This window comes from Geotrypetes seraphini, chromosome 4 (assembly GCF_902459505.1).
Source record: "Geotrypetes seraphini chromosome 4, aGeoSer1.1, whole genome shotgun sequence".
Taxonomy (NCBI): Eukaryota; Metazoa; Chordata; class Amphibia; order Gymnophiona; family Dermophiidae; genus Geotrypetes; species Geotrypetes seraphini.
Genome location: NC_047087.1, coordinates 323,826,232 through 323,849,450, shown reverse-complemented (window position 1 = coordinate 323,849,450; position 23,219 = coordinate 323,826,232). Strand labels below are relative to the sequence as shown.

Below are 23,219 nucleotides of genomic sequence, written 5' to 3'. Positions count from 1 at the left end.
CTTGGACTGAGAACGTTTCAGCACCCCCTCATAAGAACTACTTCTCCAGTCTCCATTATATTTTCTGGATTGCCTGGCAGCTACAAAACTACTACTATGAATTATTTCTATAGTGGTGCCAGATGAAAGAAGACAGTCCCTGCTCAAAAGAGCGTACAAGCTAAACAGACAAGACAGACTAACAAAACTGCTTTCATAACTGAAATTAAATTACACATGATGTTTAAAATGTTAATTTATTGGGGGAGGGAACCCCTATTTTCATATCTGAAACATTTTTATTTTACAAATGATATATCACTGAATCTGATGAGGTCAGATTGGGGGGCTCAACTGCCCCCTACTTTGTGCACTTATACTGCACAAGATCCTCCATACCAATTGAAATCATAAAAAAATGACATAAGTCCATAAATAAAAGAGGAGAAATAATGAATACACACAGTGTATTTCTTAACCTTTGAAGAAGCAGGTTGCCGTCATGATGAAGCAGACAGCACCGAATGGGAGGGGATGGATTCCTGCTGCTGCAAAAGCAGTCAACAGCCCAACCCGTAGGTGCTATTGAGAGGCAGAGAGTAGAGCAGAAGTAATCAGGGCTCCAACTTTCCAGGAGGTTCAGCTTGTGGAGACGCTTAATGGTCCAATCGATGTAGAAGTCATGTCTTCCCAGAGAAGCTGTCAATAGTCTAACTTGCTGTAGAGGTTATACAGAGGCAGGGCTGCTGGCATGCTGCTGCTAGGATAATACAGGGGGGCTGGGAAGGCTAAAGACCGAGGCACTGGCACTCTCAGAAGAGACGTGTCCCTGAATACCAAAGGCATGCCCACCAAAGTCTGTGCAGATGCATGGGCCATGTTGGCAGCTTCGAGCTCAGCAGACAACTGCCTCTTCCACTTGTTCCTGCGGTTCTGGAACCAGGTTTTCACCTGGGTCTCTGTAAGCTGAAGGCTGGAGGCCAGACAAGCTCTCTCCGAGCTGCTCAAGTACCTCTTCATGTCGAAGGTGGACTCCAGCTGGTAGACCTGACTCCGGGAGAAGACTGTGCGGGTCTTCTTCTTGGCTGAACTTCCCTGCCTGTCCCCTGGGGATGAAGGGCTAGATGGGAAGGGTTTGCCTTTGGCCTCCTGGGGAGATCTCTCGGAACCCAGCCCTGCTCCGCTGCCCTTGGTGTCACCTGTAAAAACAGACAGAAGAGGTGAGTTGCCTGCAGCCAGGGGCAGTTCAGTGGCCCTTTTACAAAAAGCCAGTCCTGGAGATTTGGAAGGGATGCCAAGCCTTAAAAATCCAGGCATACCTTCTCTGAATTAAAGCTGATTTTAAGTACTGCTTCAGGACTGGGTTTTCACTTCCCTTTTGGCAAACAAGTTGTAATTGAGGCCTTTTGACCTTTCTTCATTCTTCTGCTTTCAAAAGAAAGGTTAAAAACGGTTGGCAGGCACCCCGCTTCCCATCTTTCACAAGTGAACAGGGAGCACCAATAGGGTGAGGACTGCAGTAAGGCTCATGCATTTAAGTTTTGTAACAGGTTTATCAAGGACAAAATCCTGGGTAAAAACTAGCACAAAACCTGGCTGATGGGAAGGAGAAAAGCCGTGACTGATAATTCCCCTGCTAAATCTGAATGCCTCAACGGGCAGGTAGCCTTTGTCTCTAGCCATACTGAGCGCTATCTCCCACTTCTGATCCCTAAAATCATCAGAGAGCAAATTGGAATCTGCCATCCAAACACGATCTGGGAGCAGGCATCTGTGCTGTCTGCGCTACTCACCTGCACAGGCTCGGGGGCTGCAGGAGGCGCTCCGGGCTTCTGGGCACAGGCAGCCGCGGCCCGTCCAGCTATCATCAGGCTCCTCTTGGTCAGAGCTCAGGGAGGGACTCCTCTTGCGCCGGCCCAGGGCTCCCTCCGATGTGCTGCCCTGCAGGATGGACTGGATGCTGAAGGTGGAGAGCGGGGCTGGGTTGCTCTTGCTGCTTTCCTGCTTGCTGCTCATGGCTGCTTGTGCTGAGGAGGAAGCAGAAGACAGAGGGTGACTGCTGGGGCCTGCGATCCTAGGAGCTCTGAGTCCCCCCCCCCCCCCCCAGCCTGGCCCCTGCTGCACCCGCATCTCGCCTGTCTAGAAAGTGTGCTGGCTGAGCGAGCAGAAGCAACAAAGAGAACACACCACATTTTAATCTACACACACAGCACAAAAGTTGTAGATAAGGAGCGCTATGTCCTTGCACTGGAGGGACCGGCTCATCTTATCTGTGTCTTTTTTTCTCTCCGCGTAGCTGAATCTCTTTGCCTGTCCGTTTATGCGCCTCGTACGGCTCACGCATCTCCGAAAGTAAACATTTTCAGTGAAGGTCCGTTACCATTTTTTAAAAAAAGGGAATAAAATGTTCCTTTCACTTTGCCTTCACCTATGAAAGAACTTCACAAGGTTTCAGTTCCCCATTTCAAAGAAGGTGAGCTTTGAAGGAAGCGATGCAGAGACCCCCATGGGCTCCCACCAGCTCCTCCAAAATGACGAAGCAGGACCAGAAAAAGCCATTACAAGCCCAATCTGAAACAATTTCGTTTCTGCAAATTGGCTCTTAACGAAACACCAGTGGCAAAATCATTGCTAAAGCCAAATCTTGCTTCTTTCTGACTTAGCCCAGAGAGACGGGGTGGGACCGGGGCTTGGGCGCATTCACAGCAGGTTGCAATTCAAGGGCAGAAAGGGGAAAAGCCCGATTTTGTTTCTCTCTGCATTAGGAGCTGGAATTCCTTCCCTTTGGAACGGTGTCATTACCATTAACAACTGGGGGTCAGGCTAATGATGATTTCTGCAGCTGCATTTTCTCATCTAAGGAAACGAGTATCCGACGGGGCCGAGAATGTGGAGAAAACGAATCGAACCGGCCTAAAGTGGAGCCTAGGCTCGGTCTAGGCTTTGCACAATCCACCTGGCCGCTTGCATTAGATCCCCTGCACAGCTCCTAAGTCCGGGGGGGGGGGGGGGGGAGGAGGGGAGGTTAATCCCATCCGAGCACCAGGTCCTCGTGATGGGCTCTGAACAGTTACAGTATAAACCTGCCCCGAAATTTTTATTTGACTGCTGGGCTGATTCCTGGCAGTGCTCCAGCACAGATGTCATTGATCTGTTGCTAGGGGGTAAATCTTGGGCTGATCAGATCTAAAACCCTGGGTTCGAATCCCCGACATAAATTTACACAGTTCAATGTCATGGGCAAAACAGATCTCTGGCCAGAAGGAGGTATAGATCTCCCACAAATTTTCCTGGGTGGTGCAAGGATATCCTAGCAAATTTGGGATGAAAAGAAAGAATTACACTAAATGTGAATTTCAAAATCAATAGAGACAAATATCAGGACGTTTTAAAATGACATTTTCATTAACTGCAAATTAGCATATTACGTCTGTTTTATTGAATAAAGCGGGTATAATGTAGTTGGGTGATGGTCACATGACGTCTTTAAGTGCTTGCAAGGATTAATCCATTCCAGAAAGGTGCCCCGTGTAGAGGAAGGAAGGCTCATATCCCCCCCCCCCCAAGTGGTACCCTTTTCTCCCCTTGGGTCACTCCTCCCCCCAGAGAGAGGCAGGTGCAGGTTGCTGCCTGGGCTCTTCAGCACATTAACCTTTACACCGGGGTCCAGACACATTACAAATGGTCAGCTTTAATCATGATGTCAGCTCATTAACCCGGAAAGACCCCTCGCTGAAATATCATTTAAGTTACCGTCCCGCACTCCGTCCTGGTTCCTGTCTACACAGAGAGACACACACACAACACTCACTGCTCTCTCTCCCTCACACGCAACACTCACTGCTCTCTCTCCCTCACACACACAACACTCACTGCTCTCTCTCCCTCACACACACACACACAACACTCACTGCTCTCTCTCCCTCACACACACACACAACACTCACTGCTCTCTCTCCCTCCCTCACACACATACACACACACAACACTCACTGCTCTCTCCCTCACACGCAACACTCACTGCTCTCTCTCCCTCCCTCACACACACACAACACTCACTTCTCTCTCTCCCTCACACACACACACACACAACACTCACTGCTCTCTCTCCCTCACACGCAACACTCACTGCTCTCTCTCCCTCACACACACACACACAACACTCACTGCTCTCTCTCCCTCACACACACACAACACTCACTGCTCTCTCTCCCTCCCTCACACACATACACACACACAACACTCACTGCTCTCTTTCCCTCACACACACTACACTCACTGCTTTCTCTCTCTCTCCCTCACACACACACACACATACAACACTCACTGCTCTCTCTCCCTCCCTCACACACACACACACACACACAACAGTCATCGCTCTCTCTCCCTCACACACACACAACACTCACTGCTCTCTCCCTCACACACACCACTCACTGCTCTCTCTCTCTCCCTCACACACACACACACACAATACTCACTGCTCTCTCTCCCTCCCTCACACACACACACAATACTCACTGCTCTCTCTCCCTCCCTCACACACACACACAACAGTCATCGCTCTCTCTCCCTCACACACACACAACACTCACTGCTCTCTCCCTCACACACACCACTCACTGCTCTCTCTCCCGCACACACAACACTCATTGCTCTCTCCCTCTCTCTCTCTCTCTCTCTCTCTCTCACACACACACACACTGAAACACTACAGCTCTCTCTCACATACACTGATACAAACACTCACTGCTCTCTCTCTCACACTGACACACATTATTTACCTGTGCTTTCATGCGCTTCACTTACACTCACCACTTTCACACAGACACAGTCATACAATCACACACAAACACATAGGCACATATAGGTTAACTCACTGTCTCTCTTTCATACACTCTGTCCCCTCCCTCCCCCCCCCCCACACACACACTCCATACACCCCCTTGGACCCAAACAGACGGAAGCTAAAGTCTCTTCATTCATTGGGCCTTATGACAAGTAGCTTCATTTATAAAGAAAGCGGACAATTTACCTGGAAAGTGAGCCTTGAAGAAATACCGAAAGTTTATTGAAAGCATCAACAATTCGAATTTGCGTTGTCAATTTTCGATGCTCCCCCTCCCCTCCCCCTCCCCCCCGGTGCTTTCAAGATTTCCTCTACTTTAATGTGCCGCAACATACACGCAAATAATGTTTAATAATACTTGAACTATAACAGGGATAGTGTTAGCAATCGATTTACATTCACTGACGTTCACTAGTGCTGCTGGGTTCCTCATCCCTGAGGTGGCTGCACAGAAGGTCATTAAATGGGGAAAGGAGAGATTGTCATATTGGGTTTAAGCCGCTTTGATTAGAGAAAAGACGCTTTTTTTGTGGTAATAACTGTGTCCTCCTCACTTAGACCAATAGCACAAATGTTAACACTACAGCCTGTGTCCCAGATTTCACTACCAGAGAAGGAAAAAAAAAAACTCAATTTACAATAAAGTGTTTAAATCTATTCTTACAGGTTTATTAAGGAATCCGTGGCAAAAGGCTGAATGCGGCTTGTCTGAGACAAGAAAAAGCAGCGGATTGAAGGACAACATTGATATTTTTCAGCTTTTATAATTTTACATTTTTGGGAAAAAACAAAATTAAGGGAAAAAGGCATCGAGAAAAAAAAGCAAATGGTCAAATAAGACGCACAGCACAAAAGGATAAAAGTATATAAAAGACAGACTAAAAAGAAAACCCAATCGTAGAATCCTATTAAAAAAATAAAAGCGAAGACATTCAGCTGTAAAAGAGAGACATTTTGTTTTAACAGGTTGCAGTAAAGAAAATAAACTACAAAGAATTATATCAATGTATTTTAGTTCTTTGCAGTATTTATAATCCGCTTGCAAATGTATCAGAACTGGATCGAATGGGGGTCTCAGTAACGCTCTGTTTCCCCTTAACGAATACTGAGCGCATTTTCCCTCCCCAGGAGTGGTGAGACTGTTCCAGGGGGTGCTGGAAAGTGCTGAGCCCGACCAAGCAACTTCCTCAATTCTGTAGGTGAAAAGAGTGTTATTTCGTTAAGCGCCAATTTGCAGAAACGAAATTCTCGGAGGTGTTTTTTTTATTATTATTACTTTTTATTTTTTTGGGAACATTATTTCAGAGCTTTCATTGAACCGTATCCAGCTCATTCTCGTCTTGGTTGGGCTGAGAACTTTTCAGCACCCCCTTGGAAGGTGGGCTCTGCTCTGCCAGTCTCCCTAAGATGCCAAGTCCCTGGAATGCGCCCTTCTATTTGTATTAGGGAATGTTTGTGAATTCTTATTTACCGGTTCTGATTGAATTATCAAGTGTTTGTATTAATTTGCTATAAAGATCCGTTTACTGTGCATGGTTTAGGAAGGAATCTATAGGTCGCCTTTTATTTAAACTCTAGTTACAACATAAAAAGCTTCAGCTTGAGTTTTTGGAAACAAGTTTCCAACGTAGAAAAGAGCCTTTGGAGGGGGGGGGGGTTGTGGACCTTCTAACTATGAGACAGAATTTACAACCCTCCTAGACAAGGCGGAAAATCTGCTCTGTCACAGCTAAATGGACGCCTCTGATGCATCCTTGTCGGTCTGAATGTACAAAGTGGCCTCATCTGTCAGCTGCACAAGGCCCTCCCGCCCCTGTGCAGTGAGCAGACAGCAGCCCCGAACAAATGTGCCCTCAAAATCCAGGGGCTCCCTCAGCAACGACAGATGAAGCCATAGAGAAGTTTGATCCTTCGATAAATATGAAACCTAGCTCCCCTCTTTGCAGAGGCCGGATTATGATCTATGGCTCGTCCAAACTTTAAAATAAGGAAATTAGCAGAGAAAATGATCACAATAAATTTTCTAAGTATAAACGTTGATTATATTTCGATTTTCATTCAGGAGCCTTGCTGGAGCAAATGACATCTGGCAATGCGCTTTTGGGCGGAAAAGGGGAGCCCCAGAGGTGTGCAATTTATGTAATCTGCGCTTGCAAAATGAATTGTGTAATTTATTGGAAAAGGGAGCGTGCTGCAGATTGGATCAGCCTAGTCTAAGGCCAGCGCCTATCCATCAAGTTCCAATTAACAAGCTAACCCGAGAATCTAATGCGTTTTCAATCTAGTGCCCTGATAGACTCATCAATTCCTCTGGGAGAAATTAAGGAAATCGACCGCCCTTTGGCGTTGCAGTGTCATTCCTTTCTGCAACTATATGTCAAATTAAAAACACAATTAAAATTTAAACTGTTTCAATCAGAGGCTGCCCCGCAACCTATGTTTCACTTAATAGAACTTTGATGAAAATCTGATGCCAGCTATTCTCCATCGATACCAGCTCCGAAGAGCAAAAACACTTTCAAAGATTTTCTCCAAACATTAGGGACCGGTGGGGGGGGGAGGCAGAGATAAGAAGAACCCCCCCCCCCAGTGAAGTAAGTGGCTCATTGGACCCCTAAAACCAAGACTGCTAAAGAGCCCCCCCCCCCCCCGAGAGAGAGAAAGGAGCCCATCAGAGCCAGGGAGGGAGGCGCCAGACTTCTGTCCAAAAGCAGTATCTGTAAATAAACGTTTAAATGTCATCTCCCGTTCAAAATCGCTCCAAGAGCAAGGGAGGCTTTTCAAAAACTCGAGCACCAAACCCCAAAAGCAGACCCTGGAGCTGTACTTTTTTTCCTGCCTTTCTGCTTTGACTTTAAACTCTACGGAATTGATGAAACTTTAGCTAATTCAGCGTTTGGGGTCGGGGGGGGGGGGGGGAAGCCCAGCAGTGAGAGGTCTTCTTCCTTTCTAGCCTACGTTTGCCAGAAGGGAAAAATGGCTGAATCCTCCATCTTCTGCTGCTGGGAGGGGAGAACCCCCCCCCCAAACGCAGTTAGACTCCAGAGCTCAGCAGCAACGTTGGTCCTGAATCGCTTTAGACGTTTAAGCAATGTTTGTGTGCAGGGGCAGCTCAAAACTTCTGTCCTCCGATTGCAGCCATCAAGGGCTAATTTGGCCCTTGGAAGGCAGAGCCAAGGTCATGGGCAAGGGACGGAGCTCAGTGGCCCCCAACCCGCAGCATTCGTGGCCCCCCATGCAGCTGAGCCTGCAGAGAGGAGCCGCCAGCAGGGGCCAGGCTGCCTTTCAAGATGGGGGGGCAAAATGAGCAATTGAAAGCACCAACCTGCTGAAGTTGTGGCAGAGCAACTTCGATCCTTTCGGGCTCTTCTCTCTTCTCTTCTGGCTCCTGCTGTCTGCCAACTTTTATCTCTTTCTCTCGGCTGTTTGCTATACACAGAAACCATCTATTTACTACCAAATAAAAGAAATACATGTATGTTATTAATACAAACAGCCAAGCGAGATCGGTTCAGTCAGTCTCAAAACAGAGCTGGAGAAGCGCCTGGGCTTTAATTGCCAGAGAGCGCACAGATTTGCCAGCGATCAACACAAGTGGCCCAGCTTGCCGGCCAGTCCGTTCTTGGTGGGCCCCGAATGCCCCTGGCTGGGATTTGGGGAGGGGGCTGCTTTGCATGGAGAGCGAGCTGCAGAGGAGGGTCCCCAAGCTGGCTCTAGAGCAGTCACGGAGGGAGGGAGCGCTGCACAAGGATGGCCTGATGGCACCTGATGATGAAGGGGGGCCTTCATGAAATATTCAGCGTGCCAGGGAAGGCGACAAGAGGTCCTGACCAAATGCCATCCTTGAAGCCTAGCGGGTCCCCAAAGTCCACCTGTCTTTTCTCAAGCCATCACCCCACCCCCCCACCCCCAACTGAGAGACAGCGAGGGACAGGCTGTACTTGTAACAAACGAGTCATTTGACAGCTAGTAAAGACCGGGTCAGTCAAGAACCGAGTCCACGGAGGAATCTGCAGGGCTGTTTGCTGTTGCAACACTTTAATGAGCTGCCCTGGACGTCTCCCGGAGTTAGTAGAGCAAACACTCCAAGGCTTCACCTTGTTTCTGCTTTACACAAAGGACACCATACTTTGACTCACAATTTTCTGTTTATTTTTCATTTACGACACATTTCTATTCAAAAGCAACGCCAGATAAATGGGTCTTTATTTTCCTTCAAAACTTTGACACAAGCACACACACAAAAATTATTTTGAGCAGTTTTCTATCAACTGAAAACGATATTTATCTCTTAAATAAAGAAAGAATCAAATCAGCCAGGCGAGGTCCAAGTGAAAGCAAACTCCAAAAGATCTGGGGACAAGCCAAGAGCCTCTGAGTGGGGGCCAGAAGCTGGGGCAGGTGGCTTTGGCCAACGGTGCTTGCAGCGGGCATTTAGACGCGCATCCCGAGACCTGGAGCGCCTGCAGTGGCCCCATTTGCGCGCCTGCACCGCCGGGCCTCCCCCCCCCCCAGGCTCCTCCTGCATGTCTGTTATGCTCCCCCCACCACCACCACAGGCAATTGTTTCCCCCCACCACCACCACCTTTGTGAGCTTTAGGGGAGAAATTTGTCTCTGCTTCTGAAGTCCAGACAGTTCATCAGAAAACAGAACTGGGATTGGGAAATTCCTTGTCCAAATAAATCAGTTTGGTACAACTTCAATTCTAGTTCCCTTTTTGAAATGGGGGGGGGGGGGGGGGGGATGAAAAGTTCTCAGCCCGACCTGCATATGGTTTAATCACTGATTTGAAACAATGTCAAAAACACAAGATTTCGTTTCTGCCAATTGGTGGCAAAATAGCGCTCAGGATTTAGGAGGTTCTTGCTTGGGCTGAGAACTTTCCAGCACCCAAAAGATCTTTCTTGTAGCCCGATGGGGCCACTGGTTCTCTGTCTGGCTGCTAACATTTGGGTTCGGTGGCATTTCACAATTAGGATTTTGCCCAAGTCCCCTTCAACACTGCATCCAACAAGCTGCTCTTCTCCAGCTTTGTGAAATATTATAAATATTCTATTTTACAAGACTGAACCAAGATTCAAAATGACCGAAACCTGCCGTTGGCTGAAACGAAAGTGGATCTGCCGAACATTTCTGCGCTCCGGCCCTGGAAGGTCCCAAAGCGCTCTTTCTAATTTCCCTTAATCGATTCAGCCTTTCCAGTTCCAATTTAGTGAAAAGAAAGCCTTGGTTTGCTGGAACTTAAACCGTAAACGTTGAGAGGCTCATTTGCAAAGCGCTGTCGAAAGGCTTTGAAAATGAGCCCGTGGATCTGTATTTTGAGTGTTAGAGAGAGCGGGTTCAGGCTTTTTGGCTTTCACCACACATATTCTGAACCCCAAAATATTTAGGCTGAGATGGGCTGGGGGCACTTGCTGGGACCCTGTTCCCTAAAATGTTGTGAAGCCGAACGGGGACTTTGGAAAAACATTTTGGATAAATGAAATTTCAGCTCAATATGATTGTCCTTCACTTAAAGCGCTGCAAAATCAGGTAACAATAAATAAATACAAACATGATAATTTCGTTGTAAGCGTCAAATTACGAATCATGTCCCATCTTTTCGGTATTTCTGCTCGAATTAAGAGAAAAACGGCGTCCTCTTCATATTGCACGCTTCAAAATACAATTATTTCACAAGTGTCATTTCTCTTGGAACGAAATAGCTCGCTTCACACCCGGTTTCGGCAAGGAAAGCCGAACTGTCGTTTTCGGCTTGTGCTCCTGAAGTCCAGCACAGAAAAGCCAAAGGTACAAAAGTGATCCGTTGTCCTCAGACGGGCCGCAGCAGCGGCACCGAGGTCACCACCGGGTGCGAGTAGTAGACGGGGTGCGGGAAGGTGAGCAGCGGCTGGCTGGCCGGCACGGTGGCGGCCGGAGCGCCCGGCTCGGTGGCGCCCGAGTTCTCGTGGTACAGGATGGGCACCCGCACGATCCTCTGGGCCGCGGCGTGGCTCAGGTTGGCCGCCTCCAGCTCGGCGGCCAGTTGCCGTTTCCACTTGTTGCGGCGGTTCTGGAACCAGATCTTGACCTGGGTTTCGGTGAGGTGCAGGGAGGCGGCCAGGCCCGCCCGCTCCGAGCTGCTCAGGTACCTCTTGAGGTCGAAGGTGGACTCCAGCTGGAAGACCTGGCTCCGGGAGAAGACGGTGCGGGTCTTCTTCTTGCGGCAGGGCTTCTTCTCGGGGCTCTCGTCCCGCCGGCGCCACTCCTCGCCACTCTCCTCCTTCTTGGGCCCGTCCTCGGGCTCGCTCTCCTCCAGGACGATCTCGTCGGGGCTCTTGGACTCCCTCTCTTTGGCCTCGGGGCTGGGCTTGAGCTGCTGCAGGGGGTCCGGGGAGTCTCGGTCTGCCCCCGAAGCCGGGGACGAGGAGCCCAGGAGCAGCGTCTTCTCGGGAGCTGGGGAGGACACATAGAAGAGACAAAGTTAGCGATGCCTAACGAGAAAGACGAAACGAAAAGGGCCGAAAACGAAAGACGCCTTGCAAAGTTCGAGCTCCTCCGGCCTCCTCACTTTTCAGCTAATTTAATCCCCCCCCACCCCCCACCCACCCCGAGTACCAGAGCCAGTACCTTGTGTGCGGGTTCCGGAGCCCAGGGTGTAGGGGTACCACCATGCCGGGGAGCGGTCCAGATAATGTGCGGGCAGGGCGAACCTGGGAGCCGCCGGGATCTCCAGGCGAGGGAAGGGCAGCTCGGCCAGCGGGGAGAGGGCGAAGGTGGGCGAGTCCAGGGCGCCCTTCAGCGGGGTAAAGAGAGCCTTGGGGGGCCGGGAGATGCGGGGGGGCTCGCAGGTCAGCAGACTCTTGATGGAGAAGGGGGAGTCCTTGGCTGGGGCGCTGGAGCTGTCTTGGGCTGTCTCAGGCATGGCAGAGGCAGGTAGGGAGCAGAGGCAGGGAAGGCGAGGGGCTAAGGGCTGAGGGCCGGCATCTGGGGAGGAGGAGGAGGAGGAAGAAGGCTCCGCTCTGCTTTTAGGCTACAAACGCTCGCCTCTTATTGGCTTTATATAGTGCAATTAGGCAGCAAATGAGGACCGGACCATTAGCAGGCAGCAGGCAGCTCCCTGCGCCCAGCACTGCCCTCAGCGCGCTGCTGCCAGCCTGACTGGGAGGGGGCAGGCAGAGTGCTGGCCCACCTGGACCCCCCCCCCCCCCCGCAAAGGGAGCTGCAATTCAACGCACTAGTCCCGGGCCAGACTCTCTGGGGGCTACTGAGCCAGAGCTCCGGATCTTTCGGCTCCGCTTTCGTTTACTTTCCTCCTTATTCGTTATCATTTCCCCCAACATTTCTCACTGCATTTCAGATGCAACCTTTAAGACAAAAGGCAGAATGCGCTCAAAGAGATCATTTTGCTCTGATGACACGAAACAAAATTGAATCGAAAGGGAGAAAAACGATTTACTTGGACTTGTATTTGAACAGGAAAATCTCATTGGGCATCCTACCGAATGGAGACAAATCTTTTGCACAACCCTATAACAATTCGTTCGGTGCAGTAAATAGCTGTGCTTTTAATATTTAATCTTAATTTAAGGCAGCCCAGGTTCATTCCAAAAAAAAAAAAAAAAAGCTCCTTTTTGGAGCTGCTGAAATCTCCGTTTCCGTTATTTTTAAGCCAAACACATTCATCCCAAACGAAATTGCAAATATGAACGTTGCACTTACAATATCCTCATTAATTGAGAAATAATAAAAGTCAACCTGTCGTGTTTTCTTCAAGGAAACAGGTGCTGGATTAGAAAAAGATAAGAGGCGCCATCTGCTGGCCACCGGCTGCGCTACCCTTCGGAATGAGCGACGTTTCATGGGAGGTGAAAATAAATTCGACTAATACTGTAATAATAATAATAATAACCAAACCAAAAGTTCTAGGCAGTTTACACTAAAAAGAGCTGGAGAATCAGCAAAATGCAATAATACAGTAAAAAAAAATACAGATATTTATAAAATAGAATTTCAATAATAAAACTCACTAAATAATAAACGTATCGAACAAAGTGGTCTTAATTAATTTCCGAAAACTGCAATAGGATAACATAGCTTGCTGAATACATTTACCTAACCAAGATTGTTGCCTACCAGCTTGAAATGCCAGGGTCCTATCGAAGAAGGTCTTATAGCTACACCCCTTACTGCATAACAGGAACCCAAAATGTAAATGGGAAAGCAGACACATTATATGCAAACTCTCTCTTGAAGAGGTGAGACAGGGAGAAACACCCCAGATCAGAAACTTTCTTGGAAGTTGTTCTTGATCCCACTTTTTCCTGCCCAACTCACTTTCGGAAACCTTTCTGCTGCAATCCAGCTGGGTGAGTGCAGAATCAGAATTCACCTTCAGCCCTGAAGAGCTGGGGTGGGGGAGTTAAATAAGAAAATAAGAACAATTTTATTTATTTATTCCATTTTCTATACCATTATCCCAGGGGAGATCAGAACTGTTTACATGAATTTATTCAGGTGCTCAAGCATTTTTCCCTGCTGTCCTAGGAATAAGCAGTGGGATAAACAGCATAAAATCTGTTTTACTTCCTGGCATCTAGCTAGGTACTTGGGACCTGGGTTGGCTACTGTTGGAAACAGGATACTTGGCAATTCTTATGTTCTTATGATGAAATTTTCTGCTCAGTGTGCAGCTGTGGCAAAAACAAAATAATCAAACAGGATGCTAGGAATTATTAGGAAAGGGATGGTAAATAAGACCGATAATATTATAATGCCTCTATATTTCTCCATGGTGGATCCTCGCCTTAAGATTATTAGCGAAGACATGAAGACTGCCAATCAAGTGGAGAAAGCTTCATCCAGGGCTAGACAAATCATGGGCTGTATCCGTAGAAGTTTCGTCAGCCGTAAGCCCGAGGTCATAATGCCTTTGTACAGATCCATGGTGAGACCCAATCTGGAATACTGTGTACAATTCTGGAGGCCGCATTATCAAAAAGATGTGCGGAGAGTTGAGTCGGTTCAGCGAATGGCCACCAAGATGGTCTCAGGACTCAAGGATCTCCCGTATGAGGAACGACTGGGTAAGTTGCAGCTGTACTCACTCGAGGAACGCAGAGAGAGGGGAGACATGATCGAGACGTTCAAATATGTCACCGTATCGAGGTGGAAGAGGATCTCTTTTTCCTTAAAGGACCCACGGCAACAAGAGGGCATCCGTTGAAAATCAGGGGTGGGAAATTTCATGGCAACACAAGAAAATATTTCTTCACCGAAAGGGTGGTTGATCGCTGGAATAATCTTCCACAACAGGTAATTGAGGCCAGCAGCGTGCCAGATTTTAAGAAAAGATGGGATTGGCATGTGGGATCTCTTCATGGAGGTAGTTAGGGGGTGGGCCATTAGGGTGGGCAGACTAGATGGGCCATGGCCCTTTTCTGCCATCATGTTCTATGTTTCTATGTTTCTAAGAATAGCCTTAATGGGTCAGACCAATGTAATGTAATGTAATTTATTTCTTATATACCGCTACATCCGTTAGGTTCTAAGCGGTTTGAAGAAAATATACATTAAGATTATAAATGAGAAGTAAGAAGGTACTTAAAAAATTCCCTTACTGTCCCGAAGGCTCACAATCTAACTAAAGTACCTGGAAATTAATAAAGAAGAGAAAATAAAGATGGTTGAAAAAAGAAAAATTCTATGTGAATTTATAGGATGGAAATTAAACTGACAGTGAAGAACTGTATGAAAAATACATATGGAATGCAGTTAGAGAGGGTAAGTTACAATCTATTTATGGTATTTGTTTAATTGGAAGGTGTTAAGGTGGGTAATTTGGGGGAAGGTTATCTGAAGGTAGGTGAATCTTCTGGAGGTAAAAGAGGAGGGGTTAAGATATTTGGATGAATTTTTTGAAAAGCAGGGTTTTGATTTCTTTTCTGAATGTTTTGAAGTTGTCTGATATTGTCATAAGATTGGAGATGGAATGGTTGATTTTTGCTGCTTGTGTTGCTAGAAGGTTGTCAAACATTTTCTTGCGTTGTGTGCCTTTGAGTGGGGGGAAGGCGAAAGGGTTCGAGGTTCTTCTGTGTCTTGAGGTGGAGATTTGGTTTAAGAGGTTATTTAGATAGGAGGGGGAAGAGCCGTGTAATGCTTTGAATATCAGGCAGTAGAATTTGAATTGGATTCGTGCTTGTATGGGTAGCCAGTGAGAGTCTAAGAAGGCAGTTGTTATGTGATCATATTTTTTGAGTGAGTAGATCAATCTGAGGGCGGTGTTTTGTATGGTCTGGAGTTGTTTTATCATAGTGGCTGGACAAGGAAGATATAGGGAGTTGCAATAATCCAGCAGACCTAAGACTAGGGATTGGACGATTAGTCTAAATTGTGCTTGGTCAAAGAATTTTCTGATTTTACGGAGATTTCTCATGGTTAGAAAAGCTTTCTGGGTTGTTTTGTTGATCTGGGGCTGCATTGTGCAACATCTGTCTCCTAGGAGTTTTAGTTCGGGTTGTATTGGGTATTTGGTATTTTTGATTTTCAGTTCAGTGATGGTAGGAGTTTGGGCTTTTTCGAGCAAAAGGAATTTTGTTTTTTCAGAATTTAGTTGTAGTTTGTGATCCATCATCCATTTTTCTACTGTGTCTAAGGTTGTTTCTAGCTTTGTTGTGGTGGTGGTCTCTGATGGGTCGAATGGGAGGATTATGGTTATGTCATCAGCATAGCTGAAAGATGTGACATCTAGGGTATCTAAAGTGGCTCCTAGGGAGGAGATAAAGACCAATGGTCCATCAAGCCCAGTAGCCCGTTCTCACGGTGGCCAATCCAGGTCACTAGTACCTGGCCAAAACTCAAAGAGTAGTAACATTCCATTGTACCAATCCAGGGCAAGCAGAGGCTTTCCCCATGTCTTAATAACAGATTATGGACTTTTCCTCCAGGAAACTGTCTAAACCTTTGTTCAAATAGTAATACACACATTCACAGGGTCATGTGGAAGGTATAGACAAACTACAACACAAGTCAGGCACGGCTCTACCGGGATAAAAAGCCTCAGATAAAGCCCTCCCACCACCACAACTGTGGTTTAAAGTGTTCAGGCGGAGAACCTCCTAAAACCTTTGTTAAAACCAGCTACGCTATCCACTTTTACTCAACCTCTGGCAACGCATTCCAGAACTTAACTATTCTCTGAGTGAAAAAATATTTCCTCCTGTTGGTTTTAAAAGTATTTCCCTGTAATTTTTGACGGATTGGAAAATCGATCTACTTGTACCCGTTCTACTCCACTTCAGTCCTATCTGCCCTCAGCCGTCTCTTTTCCAAGCTGAAGAGTCTTTCCTCATACGAGAGGAGTTCCATCCCCTTTATCATCTTGGTCGCTCTTTTTTTAACCTTTTCTAGTGCCGCTATATCTTTCTTGAGATAAGGAGACCAGAATTGAATGTAATGCTCCAGGTGAGATGGCATCATGGAGCGATACAAAGGCTTTATAACCTTCTTAGTCTTGTTAACCATCCCTTTTAAAATAATTCCTAGCATCCTGTATGCTTCTTTGGCCATCGCTACACTTTGGGCAGAAGATTTCATCGTATTGTCTATGATGACACCCAGATCCTTTTCTTGAGCGCTAACCTCTAACTGATTTGGGTTATTCTTCCCAATGGGCATCACTTTGCATTTGTTCACATTAAATTTCATCTGCCACTTGTTCGCCCAGTCTTCCAGTTTCCTAAGGTCTACTTGCAATTTTTTAAAAATCTGCATGCGTTTTAACAACTTTCTGCAAATTTAATCACCTCACTCGTCATTCCAATTTCCAGATCATTTCTAAATAAGTATTGCACCAGATCTGTTTCCTGGGTGCTGACTTCTAAGGTGGATCCTGGCTTAAGGTCAAGTGGATCTTCTGATCTGACACAGGCACCTGGGAGCTGGACCTGACTTCACACAAACAGATTTCAAATCATGTATAGAGCAGGTTCTAATCTTAATGATCCCCTTATCTTTTTGTGCACTTCTCAGCCCCTACTCTGGCCTCTTTCTCTGCACCTACCTCTCCTTCCAGAACTCACTTGCCCTTTGTTCCTTCTGCTGTTCCCTTTTTCTGAAGGTCACTGCAGCCCTTCCCCATCCCCACTGCTTCCCATTTTCTCCATTTATCCCACTTTTCTGCTTCTCTATTTCTATACCTGACTGGAGCTCAATTCACCCTCCCTACAGACCATTTTGTTTTGATGGTTCTTTTCTGGTTGTCGGAACCTCATCTTTTTCTTTGGCTGTAGCTGCTCCCTTCTGGTAAATGCACAGGCTGCCCACTGATTACCCTGGCTCTGTACCCACCCAACACCCAAAGAATCCCAAACTGCAAACTCCCCCCACTGACATGAGATATTCTCAAACAACATTCCTCCCCACCCCCCCCCACCCCACACACAAACACCCCCATTCCATTCCACAGTTCTCCCCAGAATTTCACATACACCCTACACACTTGCCGCTCTCTCCATAGAGACACAATCACAAGCAGTCAGAATTCACATATGACACCAGTCAGCTTTTTAACATACTTATTGATGATCTAGAGATGAGAATAACTAATGAGATAATTAAATTTGCTGATGACTCAAAGTTGTTACATCGCAAGAGGTTTGTGAAATATTGCAAGAGGATCTTGTGAGACTGGAAAACTGGGTGTCAAAATGGCAGATGACGTTTAATATGAGCAAGTGCAAAGTGATGCATGTGGGAAAGAGGAGCCTGAACTATAGCTATGTGATGCTGGGCTCTTTGTTAAGAATCACTGCCCAGGAAAAGGATCCTAGGTGTCATTGTTGAGGATGCATTGAAACCCTCAGCTCAATGTGCAGCAGCTGCTAAGAAACCAAATAGAATGTTAGGAATGGAAAAGAAAGATGAAAATGTTATAAAGCTCTTGTACAGCCACGCCTTGGATACTGTGTGCAGTTCTGGTTACCGTATCTCAAAAAAGATATAGCGGAACTAGAAAAGGTGCAGAGAAGGGAAATGAAAATGATAAAAGGATTGGGACGACTTCCCTATGAGGAAAGGCTAAAACGGCCAGGGCTCTTCAACATAGAGAAGAGACAGCTCAGGGGTGATATGATAATGAGTGGCATGGAAAGGGTAGATGTGAATCGCTTGTTTACTCTTTCCAAAAATACTAGGACTAGGGGACATGCGAAGAATTGGAAGCTGAGATGAAGCGAGAATGTAAAAGTGGCAACACGGTTATTATGGGAGACTTCAATTATCCCGGGATAGACTTGGAAGCTCAAGATGCACTAGGGCAGTGATGGCTAACCTTTTTGAGCCCGCACAAAACCAAAGAATTTCCTCAAAGTGCCAGCACGTCAATTAAACCTTAATAACAAGATTTTAGTATCTAAAAACTCTTTATAAAGTTGCCTGAACTATGTAACATCATTTTTAAAGGTTGGAATCTTTGTATTGTCAGAGAATCAATTTGATTCACAATCCTTTGGTTTTCATTTCAATTTATTGGCAATTTATAATGTTTTAATGATTTCATTCATGGGCCGAATACACACATACTTTTCTCTGTCGCCGCACTCTTTGACCAAAAGATTTGTAAGCCTGCAACCACGTCAAGGTAGACTCTTTCAGCAGCTCCCCTCCCTCCCCCTTACCTTTGTGGCCAAGTCAAAATGATCTACCAACAATAAAATTTTAAAAACACAAAGCACGCTGTACGCAGAGAAAATGTTAATTATCATTTATATTCCGCGGGGTTTCAAAGAGGTCAAGGCAGATGACTTTATGCATTGTCACCTCAGTAACAACTATACAAAAATAGACAAATATTCCCCCTCCCTTTTTACTAAACTGCGATAGCGGTTTTTAGTGCAGGGACCTGCGCTGAATGCCCCACGCTGCTCTTGAAGCTCATAGGCTCCCTGCGCTAAAAAACGCTATTGCGGTTTAGTAAAAGGGGGCCATAGTGCAAAATATAGACAGCATATATAAATTCTCAAAACGGACACATTTTGATCACTAAATTGAAAATAAAATCATTTTCCTACCTTTGGTAATTTCATCAGTCTCTGGTTGCACTTTATTCTTCTGACTGTGCATCCAATATTTCTTCCCTTTTTTCAGCCTCCTGTATGCTTTCTCTCCTCCAGACCTCATTCCCTCCCCAAATTTTTCTTTGTTTCACCCTGCCCCCTTCTTTCTTTTTCTCTCTCTCCATACCCCCTTTCATTCTGTATGTCTGTCTTTCTCTCTCTCTCCGTGCCCCATTTTTTTTTGTTTCACCCAGCCCTCTTTCTTTTTTTTTTTTTGGCTCCCTGTCCCCCCCCTTTCTTTCTTTTTCCTTGCCCTCCCCTATGCCACCACCATTGGGAAAATGCTGCCATCGCCACTGGGGAATAGGCTGCACTGCCGCTATCGGGAACAGGCCGGCGCCGAGTTCGCCCTGCTTCTCTTCCCCACGGGGCCGACCAACTCTCGCCACTCGACGTCAATTCTAACATCAGAGAGGACGTTCTGGGCCAGCCAGGCAGCGATTGGCTGGCCCAGAACGTCCTCTCCGACATCAGAATTGATGCGGGTGGCGAGAGTTGGTCGGCCCCACAGGGAAAAGCAGGGAGAACTTGGCACCGGCCTGTTCCCAATGGCGGCGGTGGCACTCAAGTGGCTAAAGAGATGCAGTTTGCCAGCCTAGGGAGAACCCTGGAGGGTGGCCAGCTGTGCACCCCCTTGGGGCATAAAACCGGGGCAGACCGCCCCCACCCACACCTTGGTATGCCACTGTCTGTACCTCACTCCCTCCCTATGACCAAAAATTCTCCTTTCTTCTATTCCCCGTGTACACAACCATCTCTTTCCCTCCCTTCCTCTCTCCCAAGTCCTTGCCTTCTGTGTCCAAAAACACATTCCCTCCCCCACCTCAGCATCTCTTTCCCTCCCTTCCTCTCTCCCAAGTCCAAGCCTTCTGTGTCCAAAAACACATTCCCTCCCCCACCTCAGCATCTATTTCCCTCCCTTCCTCTCTCCCAAGTCCATGCCTTGTGTCCAAAAACCCATTCCCTCCCCCACCTCAGCATTTCTTTCCCTCCCTTCCTCTCTCCCAAGTTCATGCTTTGTGTCCAAAAACCCATTCCCTCCCCCACCTCAGCATCTCTTTCCCTCCCTTCCTCTCTCCCAAGTTCATGCCTTGTGTCCAAAAACCCATTCCCTCCCCCACCTCAGCATCTCTTTCCCTCCTTTCCTATCTCCCAAGTTCATGCTTTCTGTGTCCAAAAACCCATTCCATCCCCCACCTCAGCATCTCTTTCTCTCCCTTCATCTCCCAAGTTCATGCTTTCTGTGTCCAAAAACACATTCCATCCCCAATCTCAGCATCTCTTTCCCTCCCTTCCTCTCTCCCAAGTTCATGCCTTCTGTGTCCAAAAACCCATTCCCTCCCCCACCTCACCATCTCTTTCCCTCACTTCCTCTCACCCAAGTTCATGCTTTCTGTGTCCAAAAACCCATTCCATCCCCCACCTCAGCATCTCTTTCCCTCCCTTCCTCTCTCCCAAGTTCATGCCTTGTGTCCAAAAACCCATTCCCTCCCCCACCTCAGCATCTCTTTCCCTCCCTTCCTCTCTCCAAAGTTCATGCCTTGTGTCCAAAAACCCATTCCCTCCCCCACCTCAGCATCTATTTCCCTCCTTTCCTCTCTCCCAAGTCCATGCCTTCTGTGTCCAAAAACCCATTCCCTCCCCCACCTCAGCATCTCTTTCCCTCCCTTCCTCTCTCCCAAGTTCATGCCTTGTGTCCAAAAACCCATTCCCTCCCCCACCTCAGCATCTATTTCCCTCCTTTCCTCTCTCCCAAGTCCATGCCTTCTGTGTCCAAAAACCATTCCCTCCCCCACCTCAGCATCTCTTTCCCTCCCTTCCTCTCTCCCAAGTCCATGCCTTCTGTGTGCAAAAACCCATTCCCTCCCCCACCTCAGCATCTCTTTCCCTCCTTTCCTCTCTCCCAAGTTCATGCTTTCTGTGTCCAAAAACCCATTCCATCCCCCACCTCAGCATCTATTTCCCTCCTTTCCTCTCTCCCAAGTCCATGCCTTCTGTGTCCAAAAACCCATTCCCTCCCCCACCTCAGCATCTCTTTCCCTCCCTTCCTCTCTCCCAAGTTCATGCCTTGTGTCCAAAAACCCATTCCCTCCCCCACCTCAGCATCTATTTCCCTCCTTTCCTCTCTCCCAAGTCCATGCCTTCTGTATCCAAAAACCCATTCCCTCCCCCACCTCAGCATCTCTTTCCCTCCCTTCCTCTCTCCCAAGTCCATGCCTTCTGTGTGCAAAAACCCATTCCCTCCCCCACCTCAGCATCTCTTTCCCTCCTTTCCTCTCTCCCAAGTTCATGCTTTCTGTGTCCAAAAACCCATTCCATCCCCCACCTCAGCATCTCTTTCCCTCCCTTCCTCTCTCCCAAGTTCATGCTTTCTGTGTCCAAAAACCCATTCCCTCCCCCACCTCAGCATCTATTTCCCTCCTTTCCTCTCTCCCAAGTCCATGCCTTCTGTGTCCAAAAACCATTCCCTCCCCCACCTCAGCATCTCTTTCCCTCCCTTCCTCTCTCCCAAGTCCATGCCTTCTGTGTGCAAAAACCCATTCCCTCCCCCACCTCAGCATCTCTTTCCCTCCTTTCCTCTCTCCCAAGTTCATGCTTTCTGTGTCCAAAAACCCATTCCATCCCCCACCTCAGCATCTATTTCCCTCCTTTCCTCTCTCCTAAGTCCATGCCTTCTGTGTCCAAAAACCCATTCCCTCCCCCACCTCAGCATCTCTTTCCCTCCCTTCCTCTCTCCCAAGTTCATGCCTTGTGTCCAAAAACCCATTCCCTCCCCCACCTCAGCATCTATTTCCCTCCTTTCCTCTCTCCCAAGTCCATGCCTTCTGTATCCAAAAACCCATTCCCTCCCCCACCTCAGCATCTCTTTCCCTCCCTTCCTCTCTCCCAAGTCCATGCCTTCTGTGTGCAAAAACCCATTCCCTCCCCCACCTCAGCATCTCTTTCCCTCCTTTCCTCTCTCCCAAGTTCATGCTTTCTGTGTCCAAAAACCCATTCCATCCCCCACCTCAGCATCTCTTTCCCTCCCTTCCTCTCTCCCAAGTTCATGCTTTCTGTGTCCAAAAACCCAATCCATCCCCCACCTCAGCATCTCTTTCCCTCCTTTCCTCTCTCCCAAGTTCATGCTTTCTGTGTCCAAAAACCCATTCCATCCCCCACTCAGCATCTCTTTCCCTCCCTTCCTCTCTCCCAAGTTCATGCCTTCTGTGTCCAAAAACCCATTCCCTCCCCCACCTCAGCATCTCTTTCCCTCCCTTCCTCTCTCCCAAGTTCATGCTTTCTGTGTCCAAAAACCCATTCCCTCCCCCACCTCAGCATCTCTTTCCCTCCCTTCCTCTCTCCCAAGTTCATGCTTGCTGTGTCCAAAAACCCATTCCATCCCCCACCTCAGCATCTCTTTCCCTCCCTTCCTCTCTCCCAAGTTCATGCCTTCTGTGTCCAAAAACCCATTCCCTCCCCCACCTCAGCATCTCTTTCCCTCCCTTCCTTTCTCCCAAGTTCATGTCTTGTGTCCAAAACGCACTCCCTCCCCCTTTTGTGTTCCCCGTTTGTCTCCCAGCCCATCTTAGCAACTTTCTCAGCAAAATGTAGCTCTAGCCGCGTAGGCTTGTCTTCTATTTCCTGCCTGTCCCGCCGCGCACACATAGCCAACCAGAAGTCTTCCCCGACGTCAGCGCTGACGTCGGAGGGCGGGCTTTGCTTAAGCCCTTCCTCTGACGTCAGTGCTGACGCCGGGGAAGATTTCCGATCGGCTGTGTGAGCGGCAGGGCAGTCGGAGTAGAAGACGAGCCTCACGGCTCGAGTTATATTTAACCCCGCTGGTCCCCCATCGTCCCCGTTCAGCTCTCTCTCCTGTGCACCCCCTGGTAGTACTGCCCTGATGGCGGCCCTGCGCGTGCCAGCTGCAAGGCCTTCGCGTGCCACAGTTGGCACGCGTGCCATAGGTTCACCATCGCTGCACTAGGGAGACAGAATTCCTGGAAGCTACACAGGATTGCTTCATGGAGCAGCTTGTTAGAGAACCAACGAGAGGAAATGCCACTCTGGATTTAATCCTAAATGGGTTAAGGGGACCTGCAAAGGAAGTGGAAGTAGTGGGACCGTTGGGAAACAGTGATCATAATATGTTCAAGTTCAAGGTTGAGGTAGGAATACCGAAAGGAAAGAGAACCATAGCGACAACTTTTAACTTCAGGAAAGGAAACTACGAGGCAATGAGGGAACTGGTAAGGAAGAAACTTAGGAACACTTCCAAAAAATGGCAAACGGTACAACATGCCTGGTCTTTTTTCAAGG

General features: G+C 47.7%; 2 protein-coding genes across 2 annotated transcripts; both read right to left on the bottom strand.

Annotated features, from left to right (window-relative positions):
• Positions 1-220: 220 nt before the first annotated feature.
• HMX2 (H6 family homeobox 2) lies at positions 221-10,490 on the bottom strand. Its single transcript, XM_033943505.1, has 4 exons — positions 10,385-10,490; positions 8,154-8,281; positions 1,773-2,006; positions 221-1,178 (listed from the first exon to the last, which is right to left on the bottom strand). Exons 2-4 carry the CDS (start codon positions 8,272-8,274, stop codon positions 682-684), a joined length of 852 nt encoding a protein of 283 aa, XP_033799396.1. The 5' UTR covers positions 8,275-8,281; positions 10,385-10,490; the 3' UTR covers positions 221-681.
• Positions 10,491-10,622: 132 nt separating this feature from the next.
• Positions 10,623-11,830, bottom strand: HMX3 (H6 family homeobox 3). Its single transcript, XM_033943504.1, has 2 exons — positions 11,440-11,830; positions 10,623-11,265 (listed from the first exon to the last, which is right to left on the bottom strand). The coding sequence occupies exons 1-2, from the start codon at positions 11,732-11,734 to the stop codon at positions 10,643-10,645; spliced, it is 918 nt and encodes a 305-aa protein (XP_033799395.1). The 5' UTR covers positions 11,735-11,830; the 3' UTR covers positions 10,623-10,642.
• Between the last annotated feature and the right edge of the window lie 11,389 nt (positions 11,831-23,219).

Excerpts from the sequence above, each read along its gene's own strand:
- HMX2 (XM_033943505.1), bottom strand. The coding sequence starts at position 8,274 with ATGGTTTCTGTGTATAGCAAACAGCCGAGAGAAAGAGATAAAAGTTGG. Across the intron at positions 2,007-8,153 it reads CTCTGCCACAACTTCAGCAG|CACAAGCAGCCATGAGCAGC; the intron begins GTTGGTGCTTTC and ends CTTCCTCCTCAG. Across the intron at positions 1,179-1,772 it reads CAGCCCCCGAGCCTGTGCAG|GTGACACCAAGGGCAGCGGA; the intron begins GTGAGTAGCGCA and ends CTGTTTTTACAG.
- HMX3 (XM_033943504.1), bottom strand. The coding sequence starts at position 11,734 with ATGCCTGAGACAGCCCAAGACAGCTCCAGCGCCCCAGCCAAGGACTCC. Across the intron at positions 11,266-11,439 it reads CTCCGGAACCCGCACACAAG|CTCCCGAGAAGACGCTGCTC; the intron begins GTACTGGCTCTG and ends TGTCCTCCCCAG.